The 17,415-nt window shown below is 38.9% G+C and overlaps 1 protein-coding gene across 4 annotated transcripts in view; it reads right to left on the minus strand.

The window, feature by feature from the left end:
- Nucleotides 1-6,302: 6,302 nt before the first annotated feature.
- The window catches only part of ZHX1 (zinc fingers and homeoboxes 1), a 28,214-nt gene continuing 17,101 nt past the window's right edge, over nucleotides 6,303-17,415 (minus strand). For 2 of the 4 annotated variants that reach the window (XM_025393240.1, XM_025393239.1), the window contains exons 3-4: nucleotides 11,500-14,349; nucleotides 6,303-8,172 (exon numbers count right to left, since the gene is read on the minus strand). In XM_025393240.1, coding sequence (XP_025249025.1) covers nucleotides 11,503-14,124 — 2,622 coding nt within the window. In that variant the 5' untranslated portion in view covers nucleotides 14,125-14,349 and the 3' untranslated portion in view covers nucleotides 6,303-8,172; nucleotides 11,500-11,502. The remainder of the gene's footprint in view (nucleotides 8,173-11,499; nucleotides 14,350-17,415) is intronic. The other 2 variants (XM_025393242.1, XM_025393238.1) reach the window with 1 other exon arrangement.

Genomic DNA, 17,415 nt, shown 5'->3' on the forward strand with positions numbered 1-17,415 from the left:
GAGGTTAAGTAACTTGTTAAGTTTCAGTCATTACGTGGCTGAAAGTTGGGAAATACAGAAATGAGTTCGTACTCTCCATGCTTCCAGGCAAGAGACACTACCACCAATAACAAAAGACCGGAGTCATTCATGCATTTATGAAAGAAAAAACACAGAAATATACCGTGGGAGGCTAGATCAGGGAGCATTCATTCGACCCTGGAGAACACCAAATCTCAAAATTCTAAGACTAACATTTACTACAATTTACTACAATTCTTATACTTTTGACTCTAGAAAGCAGAGATTGTTGACAAAATATTGGCCAGTATCGTACAGCACAATATTGTGCCATATTACACAGTAGGTAATAAACATACAGGTTTTCCCTATTTTTTTCCTATTCCTCTTCACTCTCACCAGTTTCTCTTACACTATTTGTCTTTCAGAGTTCTTTTTTAAAATTTTATTTGTTTGTTTATTTCTGAGACAGGGCCTCATTCTGTCGCCCAGGCCAGAGTGCAGAAGCGCGATTTCGACTCACTACATCCTCAACCTCCTGGGCTCAAGCCATCCTCCCACCTCAGCCTCCCGCGGGCCACCACACTCAGCTATTTTTTTGTATTTTCAGTAGAGAGGGGTTCCTTCATGTTGACCAGGTTCATCCTTCTTTCTTCAACCCAACTTTTTCCTCCACAAACTCACCTAATCCACTCCCCTAGGTGTCAGAATCCACCTCTCTGCTAATTATTGCCAAAATCTAGAACCAGCTCATTTATCCAGCAGCCTGGGGTGGGAGGCTCCACCTGAATAGCCTCCAGGTATTAGCTACTGATGAATTAATTCATCAAGATCCGTTTAAAACATTTTTCTGGCCGGGAGTGGTGGCTCACGCCTGTAATCCTAGCACTTTGGGAGGCTGAGGCCGGCAGATCACCTGAGGTCAGGAGTTCGAGACCAGCCTGGCAAACATGGAGAAACCCCTTCTCTACTAAAAATACAAAATTAGCAGGGTGTGGTGGCGCATTCCTGTAATCCCAGCTACTTCGGAGGCTGAGGCAGGAGAATCCCTTGAACTCGGCGGGTGGAGATTGCGGTGAGCCGAGATCACACCATTGCACTCCAGCCTGGGCAACCAGAGCGAAACTCCGTCTCAAATAAAAAGAAAAAACAAAAAAACCCACATATTTCTGCTGAAACAGGAAGTGTTAGGGTGCTTACGGATAAAAGGTAGTTCTTTGCCCTTTAGACTCAGGATTCCTGGGCTCAGGTGTTTCCAGCCTTTTTACCACTAATGACCCTTTCAGTTTCTCCCTGAAAGTTGTGGAGGATTTCTGTATAAAACTGCATTTATTAACTAATAATTATTTTATTTTTCCTTTAAAAAATAGAATCCAGATCCTATATAACAGCCAATCGAAACTTCTACCCAGCCTAAGTCTACCAGCATTGCCTCACTGTACATTAGAATTCCACTTGAAAGCAAAGCAGCAGCTGTTAGGGCCCTGGGAAGCCTGAAGAAAGGTAAAATATGATTAGCATCGGACCTCAGGCAATAATGAAAACACTTCAAAGACTCCTATCACTACTGAGGACCCGGGGTCTGGGACCCCAAGTTACACACCTCTGCCTCATTTGATAGAGAGGCGCTAGGGTAATGTCATTTTAAAAAAGTAAACCAATAAAATAGAAGGGCATTATATGCTCTGTAACTGTTAAATCCACCTCATACACTAAGGAAATGCCAAGTGTTAGGCAGTGTTAGGAAACTAGAATTCTGCAAGTATCTAAAATTGTGTGGTTGCAATTAAAACCTGTTTCTGTAGACTTTGATCTATAAAAATCTGATTTTTGATTGAGGTGACTGAGTTCCCTATCACAAGGTAACCACCACCTCCTCCAGGCAGCCATCCTTCTTTCCTGTAATTCTTCCATGCTTCTATCTATCCACGGTGGCATTTAGCACTCTGTGTGGACTGTTGGAGGTTAGAGGTGGTGTCTTTTTCAATCTTGTCAACTCAGCCCCCAGTCAGGGATTAGCTCAGACCACTGCAATAAATGTGTTTGATTTATGGAGATCCAAATCCTGTTGAATGGATGGGTGAATGGGTAAATAAAAGAAAGGAGCTGGGAAAGGTGGCTCATGCCTGTAATCCCAGCACTTTTTGGGAGGCTGAGGCGGGCAAATCACCTGAGATAGGGAGTTCAAGACCAGTGTGACCAACATGGAGAAACCTTGTCTCTACTAAAAATACAAAATTAGCCAGGCGTGGTGGCGCATGCCTGTAATCCCAGCTTCTTGGGAGGCTTAGGCAGATAATCACTTGAACCCGGGAGGAGGTTGTGGTGAGCTGAGATCGCACCATTGCACTCCAGGCTAGGCAACAAGAGCGAAACGACGTCTCAAAAAAAGAGAGAGCGAGAACCAGGAAATGGCAAAAGGAGCAGAGGAGCACTTCTCAGTTTTAAGTCAGAAGTTCATGTCCTACATGAACAAGTAGGGGAGGGAAAGAACCAACATTTATTGAGCATCTATAATGAGGTCATGCTATGGGCACCCTATTATTTTTATTTATTCTCATAATCTGAGTTTAGATGTTATTATTCCCATTTTGACAGATAAGGAAATATTAATAGGATCTGAGCGGTAACTTGTCGAAAGTCCCAGGTAGTGAGTAGATCAGTTCAAAGTCAACTTTATTTGACATGTTGTTAAATATCCCCCGAAAACAAAATGGCAGAGCTTCATGAAGACGTGGAGAACCATGTCTGTCACTGGCTGGTTCTGCCTGCCCCATATTCTAGCGCCTTAGGTACTCTCATTTCTTCTGTGTGTCTAGGCAGAGTGACTTCTCTGCCTTGTTTGTACACATCCCAAACACGGCCTCTCCAGCTTGGGCTTACCACTGAGCTACATTAATTAAAACAATGTGGTACTGGCATAAGGATAGAAATATCAACCAATGGAACAGAACTAAGAGTTCAGCGGTAAACCTTCACACATTTATAGCCAATTGGTTTTTCACAAGGGTCCCAAGTCCATTCAATGGGGGAAAGAATAATTGCTTCAACAGATGATGCTGGGACAACTGGATTACCACATGCAAAAGAATGAAGTTGGACCCCTGCCTCACACCATATTAAGAAATTAACTCAAAATGGATTAATGACCTAAATATAAGAGCTAAAATCATAAAACCCTTAGAAGAAAATTATTCATGACCTTGAATTTGGTAATTTTTTTTTTTTTTTTTTTCTGAGACAGAGTCTCGGTTTATCACCCAGGCTGGAGTGCAGTGGTGATCTCAGCTCACTGCAACCTCCACCTCCTGGGTTCAAGTGATTCTCCTGCCTTAGCCTACTGAGTAGCTGGGATTACGGGAGTGTGCCATCACATCCAGCTAATTTTTTTATATTTGTAGAGATGGGGTTTTGTCATGTTGGCCAGGCTGGTCTTGAACTCCTGACCTCAGGTGATCCACCTGCCTTGGCCTCCCAAAGCGTTGGGACTATAGGTATGAGCCACCGCGCCCAGCCTGGTAATAGATTCTTAGATATGACACCAAAAGCACACAAGCAACAACAACAAAAATAGATAAACTGGGTTCCAGAAAACTTAAAACTTTTTGTGTATCAAAGGACATTATCAAGAAAATGAAAATACAGCCTATAGAATGAGAAAAATACAGTTAATTCTCATTATTCAGTTATTACATTCTATAAAGTCACACTGAATTAGCAAATCCTGAATACACGCTCCGAGGGTTAGGGTCCTGCGAGCCTCTGGTCACAATATATATCAAACAATCAAAACATCACCATGTTTTGTATTTTTCTGTTTAAAGACTCCCTTTTTTTTTTGAGACAGAGTCTCACTCTGTTGCCCAAGGTGGAGTGCAGTGGCTTGATCTTGGCTCACTGAAAGCTCTGCCTCCCAGTTTCTCGCCATTCTCCTGCCTCAGCCTCTGCAGTAGCTAGGACTACAGGTGCCCACTACCACGCCCAGCTAATTTTTTTGTAACTTTTTAGTAGAGATGGGGTTTCACCGTGTTAGCCAGGGTGGTCTCGATCTCCTGACCTCGTGATCACCAGCCTCGGCCTCCCAAAGTGCTGGGATTACAGGCATAAGCCACCGTGCCCAGCCTAAAGACACCTTATTTAATACTGTTGATTCATTAACACTGAACTCATGACCAACAGCACTGTAACTCATGCCTGAATGAAGCTTATCTAACACATATTTTCTCCATAGGGCACATGACAGCCTTCTAATATTTAGAAACACTGACAGCACTTCAGCACTACACTTGGGACCATTTTAAACTGCAGAAAGCAGAAAAATATGGAAAACACAGCAATAAATAGACTACAAAAAGGATGCGTTTTAATTCCTATGTACACACACACACACTCAGGTCTCTACAGTATGAGACCTGAAACAAGGCAAAAGCATCTCTTTGGTTGACCTTTGCTGGGAACATGTGCACTGAGCAACACAATGTTTTTTTCCATTCTGTATATGTGCAGGAATGACCAAGAAAGTACTATGAGTACTGATTTGGGGGTTACAAATACATTTTAATGTGTAGGCAAATTTGCATATACAGAATCCATGATGAGGATCAACTTATTTGCAAATCGTAATACAGACAGTCCCCAAATGATGATGAACTTAAGATGGATTTACTAACACATAATCCCATGGTAACCTAACCCCATGGTAAACTGAGGAACACGTGGATTTATCATTTATGATTGTGGCTGGGTGCAGTGGCTCATGCCTGTAATCCCAGCACTTTGGGAGGCCAAGGTGGGTGGATTACCTGAGGTCAGGAGTTTGAGACCGGTCTGGCCAACATGGTGAAACCCCGTCACTACTGAAAATATAAAAATTAGCTGGGCATGGTGGTGGGCACCTGTAATCCCAGATACTTGGGAGGCTGAGGCATGAGAATCGCTTGAAACCAGGAGGCAGAGGTTGCACTCCAGCCTGGGTGACAGAGTGAGACTCCGTCTTAAAAAATAATAATAATTTATGATAGTTCAAGTTTATGGTGAGTTCATCAGGGTATTAAATGCATTTTCGACTTGTAAAAATTTTAACTTACAATGGGTTTATCAGGACGAACTCCATTCTAAGTCAAGAAGCATCTGTATCTGATAAAGCTGTAACATCCAGAACATATAAAGAGCTAAAACTGAACGACAAAAAGGCAACCCCATTAAAACCTGGGCAAAGGATTGAACAGACTTTCAATATATTCAAAGGAAGATATATAAATAATTATGTGAAAAGATGTGGTTTTGATTTGCATTTTCCTAATGACATTATCATTCTTCATTAGGGAAATGCAAATCAAAACCACAATGAGACACTACTTTATACTTACTAGGATGGCTATAATTTTTATTTTTTTATTTTTAGAAATGGGGTCTCACTGTACTGCTCTCACTGGCCTCAAACACCTAGGCTCAAGTGATCCTCCCACCTCAGCCTCCCTGGTAGCTGGGACTACAGACACAGACCATCACACTGGGCTTATAATGACTTTTTAAAACTGAAAACGAAAGGTGTTGGCAAAAATGTGGAGAAACTGGAATGCTTGTATATTGCTAGTGGAATGTAAAATGGTACAGATGCTTCAGAGAACATCCTGGCACTGTGGAAGAGTTTGGTGGTTCCTCAACAAATTAAACACAGAATACCACATGATTCAGGAATACTACTCCTTGATATACTCAAAAGAACTGAAAACGGGTACTCAGATCCTTGTATGCCAATGTTCACTGCAGCATTATTCACAATTGCCAAAAGGTGGGAAAAAAACAAGTTTCCATCAACAGATACATGGATAAACAAAATGTGTGTGGGGGGAAGTGCATATGTGTATAGACACACACACACACACACACATACATAATAAAACATAATTCAGCCATGAAAAGAAACAAAGTCTTGATATATGCTACAACATGGATGAACCTTGAAAACTGTAAGTGAAATAAGCCAGACACAAAAGGGCAAATATTGTAGGACTCTACTTCTTTGAAATATCAAGAATACACAAATTCATAGAGACAAAAAGTAGATTAGAGGTTACCAGGGGCTGGAAGGAATGGGGAGTTATTGCTTAATGGTTCCGAGTTTCTGTTTGGAGTGATGAAAAACTTTTGGAAATAGTGGTGAAGGTGGTACAGCATTGTGAATATAATTAATGCCATTGAATTTATACTTAAAAACTGGTATAATGGCAAATAGTACGTGATATATGCTTTACCACAATGTTTTAAAAATTGACTTCGTTAATAAAATGAAAAAAAGGTCACTGTAAACTACTAATCACTACTAACTTTTATTTTGTATTCAAGGTCACAATCAACCAGAAGAGGGTTCTTTTGCTCTGTCAAATAAATGTATTTAAAAGCTAGCAAACGTCAGAGAAGAATTTTATCAGGCCTATAAAAGAGATGAGGGAAATTTATTAATAGTTATTTACAGCTACACAGAGTTAACATATTGCAAGGGAAACAAATATATTCAAAGGCTTCATTTCTAATACTTGACATTTCAAATTTTGAGAACATTAAAATTATTGTCAAACAAAACTCAGACCACATTAGCAATGGTTTATAAAAGGGAGCAATTTAATCATTATATTACAGAGTGCTTTAAGAAGTTTTTAAACGTGTAAAAGAAAAAAAAGCTTAGTGCATTACAGTCTTTACATTGCTTCTTTTTTAAAAAAGTTAACAATAGTATGAAAAAAGCCACCCACAAAGCCAGCTGTCTGAGTGAGGAAATCAGCTACATTGCAGCATTTTGGAATTACTAATAAAGCTATAGTTAAAAAATAAAAAGTTTATAAAAATGAAAGCAGCATGCATATTCAAGGCTTTTTCATAACATTTTCAATGGCTGAAAAACATTTAACCAAGAGCTTAATATTTATTATTCATTAAATTAGAGAAAATAAACTGGCCAAGCCTACATCTGGTCATTCAGAAAAACATGTTAAAATCCAAAGCTAATTTAAACTGAACATTTCTTCTACGAAGAAAGCGCGTTTTGGAAAATGGTCCTATGGTCACAAAAGAAAGGGTTCTTCCCAACATGAATGAACAGCACCAGTCTTTACAAAGTTTGTAAGTTAGTATGAACTTTCAGTCTCCTGATACGCTGAGTTAACAGTTAACACTCCCATGATTCATAAGTGAAAAGCTAACTTTTAACTCATTATGATCAGTTCAGAATTTTTTCTCTATTCACTGAAATTGTTATAAAAGTAGAATTTCACTGAAAGATAACTCTTAAAAATTCTGATCTGACACCTGTATAAACATTTCTGATTTCCACGATTGTAAGAAAACACTAAGTATATATTTACTACATGATTATTTTTCACATTTTTTGGTGCAGTATTTATTTCAAAGTTTCTCCCTATCCAAATTATCATGCCAGTTTCTTTTCCTTCTTCAGAATTAATTACCTTCAGTTTAAGAAAAGCAAATCAGTTTCTAATGGAACAAGTAACAGTAGAAACAGTGGTATCCATGAATGTGTTTAATGAAGGATCCAATTATTAAGGGCCAGTGAAGCCATAAAATCTTATTGTTTCAACATATATAAATAGGCTGTTTTTACATTTGAAATTGTATAAGCCCATGCACAACTTTTAATCTTAGTGCAGGGTCTGATAAATAAGACATAGTAATAAATCAGGGTTTGGTTTTTTTACCCATTCCTAACAATTTTTACTGTAAAATTTTTGGTCAAAGTTCTAAGCTTAATCACATCTCAAACAATAGAGGCAATATAGCCCATCTTACTAGACACACAGTATTAAGCTGGACTGAATATGAGGACAAGCTCTAGTGGTCATTAAACCCCCTCAGAAAGTCTAAGATTCAGAATGTCTCCATCATATTAGAATAAAAATGTACTGTATTAAAATTTAAATTGAATTTTTACAAGTTGTTTTTTAATTAGTGTTCTATTTACATTGCAGAACTTCCACCAACTGCAGTAGTTTAACTTTGGCACAACATTAAGTTCCATTTCTTTTGGGTATTGGATCCTGTTTTTTGAGTGTGTATGCCCCAAAACGTTTTCAATGTCATCAAAGATTGGGCCAATTCACAGTAAATCAGACATCTTGAGTTGAAGAATTGATTCTCCTTCAACGTTTTAGGCAGCTATAAAAGAAAAACATCATAAAAAACTGAAAATTTAAAGAAACTGCATTTTAATTTTTACTACTTTTAGAAATAAAAGTATCAATTATTCATGAAAATACATCTTTTGTATTCTCTTGAAATCACCTGCCACAGGTCTCACACAATACACTAGACTCTGTGTGCAACTCATCTATGTATATGTTCTTCATATGCTAGATTTGCTTATAAACATTTATCACCTTTATGTAATAATTAATTTAAAATTGTATTAGCAGGGAGTATATATTTCATTGTCAGCATCTGTAATAAGCAGACTATGAAATCTAAAGACTTGTACTTTTTTCTATTTCTATATAAGCTACAAAAGATTTTTTTTTTTTTTTTGAGCCGGAGTCTCGCTCTGTCGCCCAGGCTGGAGTGCGGGGGCCGGATCTCGGCTCACTGCAAGCTCCGCCTCCCGGGTTTACGCCATTCTCCTGCCTCAGCCTCCCCAGTAGCTGGGGACTACAGGCGCCTGCCACTTCGCCCAGCTAGTTTTTTTGTGTTTTTTAGTAGAGACGGGGTTTCACCGTGTTAGCCAGGATGGTCTCGATCTCCTGACCTCGTGATCCGCCCGCCTCGGCCTCCCAAAGTGCTGGGATTACAGGCTTGAGCCACCGCGCCCGGCCTACAAAAGATATATATGTACCTCACTTCCTGTAATAACTATTTTGGGAAGGTTTTGGTAACTTTTTTGGTAAATTGAAGAACATTTAAATGAAATAACTGTTTAGAGAAGGCTATGGTGAATCCTCTTATAACTGAAAAATTATTTTACTAAGCCAATGATAACTTGATGTTTTATAAATTTAGACTTTTGTGTATTTAAAAAGCAAGGCATGCTTCTATGCTACCACAAATGTATATAATATGGTTTGGCTCTGGGTCCCCACCCAAATCTTACCGTGAATTGTAACTATTAAGGGACAGTGATACCACAAAATCTTATTGTTTCAACACATGTAAATAGGCTGTTTTTACATTTGAAATTGTATAAGCCCATACATAACTTTTAATCAGGGCGTGTCGGGGGAGGGAGCCTGGTGGGAGGTGACTGAATCATGGGGGCGGGCGGACTTCCCTTCTGGCTGTTCTCATGATAGTGAGTGAGTTCTCACGAGATCTGGCTGTTTGAAAGTTGTATGGAACATCCCCTTTTGCTCTCTTTCCTGTTCGGTCATGGTGAGATGTGCTTGCTTACCCTTCTTCCCCTTCACCTTCTGCCATGACTGTAAGTTTCTTGGGGCCTCCCAGTCATGCTTCTTGTTCAGCCGGCAGAACTGTGAGTCAACTAAACCTCTTTTCTTCATAAATTACCCAGTCTCAGGTAGTTCTTTATAGCAGTGTGAAAATGGACTAATACAGTGCATGTATAGCATACATCATATAATTTTTTGAAAACTGTAGCTTTAGGTGAATTTTCTGACCGGAATTAGTATCCATTACAGTGTTAATATATAACATAAGAATTATCTATACAAACTTAAAGGTCAAACTAAATTGTACTAAAAAATTCGCATTATTTTTGAAAGACTGCAAGTCCCCAAAAAAATCATTGCAGAGGTTACAACAACAACACTCACTGCAGCAACAAATTTGTTGATTTAATCTTGGCTGAGTGCACATTCTTGTGTTTAGCAATAAAAAAAAAAAAGGCCGTTAAAAATATTTTATGTATCTGGGTCAGAAGAAAGCCTGCTCTGAAGATTTCTGACATTAGGAAATGGAGGGCTGCACTTCAGGATAAAGCTGTACGAAACTGTTTAAATTCTTATAACTTAAAATGATTACATTATACCCTATAACCTGGAATGATATTTATACTGCTTATTAAAATAGGTACATTTTTAGTTTCATCTGTTATCCCTTAAAAAATATTAACAAGGAGAAAACCTGAAAAAGGATTGCCAGACAGTAAGAACAGTGCCTGGCACACATTAAGCTCTCTATAAATAATTGTTAAAATAAATAAAACCAGAGAGGAGATATAAGGGAATTAAGGAAAAACTGCACAGAATAAGAAAGCATAGAAGTAGGGGATGGGATACCGATGCAAAAAGCCAAGGAAATAAGTAAGCATGCTCACTTGTAAAATAATAATGAGGGTCAACGTCTCATTTCCTTTCTCACTGTTTGAGAACACTGCAGTCATTTCTGATAGCAAGATGCTATTTGGACTACTGACAGACATACACAAACATTTCATGACAACTGCATTGTTTTCAAAACAGTGTACTTTTACCCTGGAACACTCCAAAACAAAGAATAGCAAAGAACAAAACTATGTTATTAAATTCCAGAAGTATTAAAAATTCAATTCCTAACTCCAAAGCAGGTATCTGATTTGCAACTACAGTACAACTTTAATTAATCCAATTTATATAACTAAGATTTAAGGAACATGCCAAAACCTTTCAAATTTAAGCCATATTTATTTGCATTTTTAAGACTACAGAGATATACTTTAAATCAAATACAATGTTAGTGCTGGTAGCAGGTTTGTTTTATACCAAAGAATGAAAAGATATTTTAAGTAATTGGGTTAATATCAAATCTGTTATTTGCCTTTTGATCTCTAAAACAGAAATAATTTATATCACAGTTTTCAAAGACAGATGCTACCTAAGCAAACATGAATTTATATATGGCCTAAAACAGACCTTTGACTTTTAACAGAAAAAGATATTGAGTAATTTTATAAATTACTAAAAAGACACCGAGTAATTTCATAAATACATAAAACATTTTACCTCTAGTTAAAAATCGAATAAAGTTTTGAGAGCAATGCAATGAAGAAAAAAAGATACCCATTTTCACCTAGTTTCCTAAAAAAACTGTGCAATCCTCAACCCTGTGGTCTTTCCTTTGGTGTACTTTTCCCCTTCCTTTTAGTTTTCATTTTTGAATTCTTTCCTTAAATAGGCAAAAAATGAAGCTTTAGTGAAGGGGGCGTTGCAATAAATACATTTTAGTTATCTTTAGTATTTGTTTGTGAATCCCCTCAACCCGACCACCAGTCTCCCTTCATAGAGACTGGGTAACTTTCCTTCAAAACAAAGTAAAAAAAACCCCAATTCATATGAAAACTAGTAATTAAGACATTAAACTCTACATAATAATAATAAAACTACACATGATAATCATTTATCTCTTGGCTATACTAGTGGTACCTAGACTTATTAGGGAAAAGAAAAACTACTTCAGAAAAAACTATCAAAAATGAAGAGGACTGATACAACAAGGTGACTGTTCAAAATGTATGTGGTTGATGAACATATACACAGATTAAAAATTTACATAACTTACATTTCAGTCATCTGATTTAGAAAGCTTCCGTTTCACATGTCGTGGAGGTTCCCAAGTGTCACTATCATCTGTTTCTTCTTCATCCTCTTCCTGGTCATCAATAACTTCATCTTCCTCCTCATTTTCCTCAAATAATTCTATACCTAATTCTGATCTTCTCTGTCTTTCTGCAAACCACTCTCTGACCTGCTCATAGCCCATATGTGATTTGTTAACAAGTTCATCAAGGTCTTGCTCATTAAGAAACTTGTGCTTCAGGTAATAATCCTTAAGTATTGCAGTTCCAGTTTTAAATTTTATGAGTGATGGTCCCCTGTCCCAGTTGTTAATTCTTTTGCTTCCTCTAGGCCGCCCACGTGGTCTTCCTCTTCCCCGTCCTTTGGGTCTCCCTCTCCCTCTTTTCCTAAGGGAAGACAGACCATTCATACTACTTGAATTGGCGCTCTGATAGTAGTAGTACCATTTCAAGTTTCCATTCTTCCAAGCATAACGGGTGTCCCCAAACCAACTAACTATGTCTGTTCTAGCAAGCCCGCTTTCTTTGGCCAACTTGTCATATTCTTCTGGTGATGGCCACTGTGTCCGGACAAATGCACTCTTAAGCATGTGCAGCTGCTCAGGTGTTTTTTTACATATCTTGCCTGTACTCCCTGACTTAGGTACACCAGATTCATCTCCAGGAGAAGTTTCTCCAGCTTCTTCTTTGGAACTACCTGCATTACTTTCATCTATCTCCATTTTCTCTTCCTTTAAAGCTTTTGATTTCTTCTTCTCTGTAAACCAAGCATCGATTTCTCTTCTGGTAAGTTTGGTTTGTGCCCTTAACCTATTTAATTCTTCATCTGTAAGTACAGAGCTGTTGAGAAAACTTGCCTGAAGGACACGAAGCTGCTCTGCAGTTTTCTCTTTAAATTTTTGGGGAGTAAAGTCAGGAAAAGGATTCCAGGATTGCTTAGGCTGTGCAGTACCAACAGATGGGGATTCTGTGGTTTCATCACTGGAGTCTATAATAATGGTGGTAGAGGAATCATTGTTGAGATGTAAGCACTGATTACTCTTTGAATTTCTCTGGTTGTACCTTGTGTCACTAAACCATTTTTTAATCTCTCCTTTTGTCAGGCCTGTTATTTTCATAAGTCTGATAATTTCTGAATCATGGGGAAACTGATTTTTAAGGTAGCTAACTTTTAATTCTGCCAGTTGCTCTTTTGTCTTTTTCGCCCGAATGCCAAATGAATCAGGGTTTACCAATGCAGTTTCATGTTTGACACTTTGAGAAGCTGGAACTGCTGCTGTTGCTGGCTTTGTTTCTGCAGTAGGCTGAGCAGCAGGTACCTGACTTTTCTGTACATTATTTTGACTTGGAACGCCTGCCACTGTCAAGGCTATAGGTGCTGTAACTGGCAAGCTGTTTGTTCCAGCTACTTGAGTAAGGACCAGACCAGGCTGACCAACTATTTGGCATGTCTGTAAAATAGATGGTAAACCATTACTCCCTGTGGAAATGTGTGTAGGAATAACAGTTATGGTCTGAGGTACAGTATGCACTGTTCCATTGAATTGTTTCCTTCTTGCCTCCTCTACTTCCTCGGGAGTCCAACTAACACCGTGTTTTAAACGTTGGGCTGAAAACCATATCTTGATCTGTTCCTCTGTATATTTTGCTTGAGCAGAAAGAACTGTAATTTCTGACATTGTTGGATAAGGGAATTTGTTGTAGGTGTTAAGTAAAAGGGGATTGTTATCCAATGCAGCATTGTAGGTGGGAATGCTATTAACAGGGATTAAGACTTTGGGAATCAAATTAGAATTCTGCTGAGCAGATACAGCAGTTATCACCTGTGCCAATCCAGGAAGAACTGCTGCTGGTGTCACTACCGTGCTGGCAGTACTTGGATGTATTCTGTTTACAATGGAAGTACTTGTATTCGATTCAGAAGCTGAAGAACTTGGGTTTTCTACAATTTCTTCACGGTCTGGTTTGATTTCATTCTCTTTCTCTTCAGGAACGTCCTCAACTGAGTTATGATGAACTGCAATCCGTTTGTTTTCCACTTTATTTTTCATCATTTTCATGATAGGAGTTTTACTGATAGATATTCCTGAAGAAGAAACTTCTGTAGGTTCTGCTTGCTCTAAATTCTCCTCTTTAACAAAACTACCATCAAAAGTCAGATCATTTATTGTTTGTTCAAAGATTGTCTGGTTATTACGTTTCACCATAGTCAACTTAAAATTCTCTTCTCCTGGGTGATATTTCAGATTATGCTCAGAAAGTGCATCATACCTTTTGGTAAGAAAATTGCATTCGACACAAACATAGGATGAATTTAGCACTACGTTGGGATGTTCTGAATCCACATGAAAAGTAAACATATTTAGATCTGGAGTTTGAAAAGTACAATATTTACATTCATATCCACCTTCAACTTTTTTATTTTGCTGATTGTCTGAATCCACAGATTCATTAACTTCTTCATCACTTGAGATACTCTCTGCTCTGGTGTTTTCTACAGGTGTAAGTACAGGAGGACCTTCCTCCAAATCTGATATCAACTCAAGGTCTGGATCTTGTTCACTGGCAAGGACCATGCAAGGTGTTGTTGATTTTCGCCTGCTTGCCATTCTGATGTTATGAGGAAAAGCTCAGTGGTGATTAAAAAGCATTGAGGCTTAAAACTGTTCAGTGTTCTTCATTTGAAAACAATGGCTTTTCGTTCTTCAAGTCCATTTTTGTGCTCAACAAGTCTCATTAGCAGCTTTCTCATGGTGCAATCAAGTAAAGAGCTTATTGTTGGCAGATAAAATACTGTTGAATTTCTGAAATTTTTGAAGCACAACTCCAATCACCTACATTAAAATAAATTTAAACATGTTTTAAAACAAGTAACTATGATCTTTTAAACAAATTATAGTTATAGTTCACTTATATGAAGTGGCTGGATAGCTCAGTTATAAAGACCTAGAATAAGATAAGAATCAGAAAAAATGTCCTCTGAAGATCAAAATAAATGTCTCCAAGCCAACTAACTTACTGAACGTTAAGTACTTTACCTTGGGTCAGCCACAAGCTTATTCATTTGAATTTTTTAGCCAGCTATATATTAGAAGACAAGGGGGAAAGGGCCTGCTTTGGCAAGCACACTACTATTAATGTGAAATGGCAATGTTAACAAGGGAAGAACTTTAACACTATAAAAAACATTCACAGCTACTAAAATATTATGGCCATTAAGTGTGTAAGAAATTCAGCGTGGCCAACATGGTGAAACTCCATCTCTACTAAAAATACAAAACTTAGCCAGGTGCAGTGGCAGGTGCCTGTAGTCCCAGCTTGTCCGGAGGCTGAGGTAGGAGAATCACTTGAACCCAGGAGGCAGAGATTGCTGTAAGCCAAGATCACGCCACTACATTCCAGCCTGGGCAACAGAGTGAGACTCCGTTTCAAAAAAAAAAAAAGACAAGAAATTTAATCCATTAGTTCATTAGTTATGTCCGCTTCTTCCTACTGGTCTAACTCATCAGCCAAAAGCATGCTTCAAGTATGGCAAAAATAGCAAAGATGGAGGATGAATAATCAAAGTTTCAGAAACATCATTCTCTCTTTTTTTTTTTTTTTAAAGACAGAGTCTCACTCTGCCACCCAGGCTGGAGTGCAGTGGCGCAATCTCGGCTCACTGCAACCTCTACCTCCTGGGTTCAAACGATTCTCTTACCTCAGCGTCCCGAGCAGCTGGGATTACAGGTGCTTGCCACCACGCCTGGCTAATTTTTGTAGTTTTAGTAGAGACGGGGTTTCACCATGTTGGCCAGGCTGGACTCGAACTCCTGACCTCAGGTGATCTGTCCACTTTGGCCTCCAAAAGTGCTAGGATTACAGGCATGAGCCACCGTGCCTGGTCTACCAGAAACATTATTCTTAGCACTTGCCATAATGCTACCAAAAGTTATAAAGCATATCCAACCACATCAGTCTCCTGATACAGGTCCCCAATGTTGAAAGAATAAAGTCCAAACTCCTTGTGGGACAGACATATAATCCCTTTCACAACCTAGTCTAACCCCGCTTTCCTTCCTCCTATTTCCTTATGCTTTAGGTACACTAGAAATGACTGACAATCCACAGACATTCAATGCACTTTCAGACCCTTGCTCAGGCGCTTCCTTAGGTTAGGACACTGGATGCACTGATCTCTCTGTGTGCCCTCCAGGACAGCAGTCCCCAACCTTTTTGGCACCAGGGACCTGTTTCATGGAAGACCATTTTTCCAAATACCGCACTGCAGGGGGATGAGATGGTTTTGGGATGAAACTGTTCCACCTCAGATCAGGCATTAGATTCTCACAGGGAGTGTGCAACCTAGAGCCCTCGCATGTGCAGTCACAATAGGGTTGTGCTTCTATGAGAATCTAATGCTGCCACTCATCTAACAGAGGGCAGAGTTCAGGCGGTAATGCTTGCTTGCCTACCTCTCACTTTCTGCCGTGCGGCCCAGTTCCTAACAGGTCATGGATTGGTACTGGTCTGTGGTACAGGGGATGGGGAGCCCTACTAGAGACCACCTTCTCCCTTTCACTTGGTCTCATTTCCTCCCCTGTTTATTTTCTAGTCTAGTACTTACCATACTGTACGTGGCAGAGTAATATTACACTTCTGTCCCCGCACCCCCATTCATATCTGTGGTCTCCTTACTATAGATATTGTGTCTCTCTCTTTTTTTTAATAACAGCTTGCTATAATTTGGATGCTTGATCCCTCCAAATCTCATGTTGAAATTCGGTCCCCAATGTTGGAGGTAGAGCCTAACAGGAGGTGTCTGGGTCATGGGGTCAGATCCCTCGTGAACAGTTTGGTGCTCTCCATGTGGTTCTCACCCTATCAGTTCCTACAAGAGCTGATGGTTAGGAAAAGCCTGGCACCTCTCCCCTGTCTCTCTTGCTTCCTTTCTTGCCATGTGATCTCTGCACACATGGATTCCCCATCATCTTCTGTCATGAGTGGAAGCTGCCTGAGGCCATCACGAGAAGCAGATGCTGGAGCCATGCTTCTTATACAGTCTGCAGAACTGTGAACCAAATAAACCCTTCATCTTTCTAAATTACCTAGCTCTGGGTATTCCTATAGGAACACAAAGAGACTGAGACACAACTTTTTTGAGATAAAACAAAGTCCCCAAAACTCTGGATTGAGCCAAGAAACTTTGTATCTTCAACCTAATGCTCTCCTAGCTGAGCTATTTTGGCTGACATCTCATTAATGTTGCATTCCCAAGTGCATACAAGAAGCCTGAATTCAGGGAGGTAATCACTCAATGTTTATTAAATTCACTAGAACGAACAGGAAAATAGTCCTACAAAACTCAACAGGACCTGCAGGAGGCATCACCATAGAGAACAGTATCTGAAATTCACAATAACTAAATCATCAAGAAAACATGAATTAGGATCATACAAATATATTTAAACAAATTTTATACCTAAAATTTGGAAAATAAAAAGTTCACTGCTAAAGTTTGTGTTTCTGAAGTCTAATCCAAATGAAAATGAATAAAATGGGTAAGTGATTTCATTTATTCTCCACCACAAATTAGAGCTATTTTTAATTTACTGGCACACTAGCTGAATGGAAGAGAAGAGAGTGCTTCAAAAATTATAAAGCAAAACCAGGTCCCTATGAGACAATACATCTAGTCAGTAAATGGAGAGACATTTTTAGGAAAGAGAGCAGTCCTAAGAGAGAATTCCCCGATTTTGAAGGATGGTAAAATCCTCCTCATTGGAATTATTCAAATAGAGACTACACATCCAAGCAGCAGAAGGAAAGTTGGACTAAATGTCCTTTGTTCCCTAATTTCCCATATTACCAAATAAAGAGCATCAGTTTAAAAATAATAGTGGTATTAATAATCCAGATCC

Source organism: Theropithecus gelada, chromosome 8 (genome assembly GCF_003255815.1).
Source record: "Theropithecus gelada isolate Dixy chromosome 8, Tgel_1.0, whole genome shotgun sequence".
NCBI classification, from domain to species: domain Eukaryota; kingdom Metazoa; phylum Chordata; class Mammalia; order Primates; family Cercopithecidae; genus Theropithecus; species Theropithecus gelada.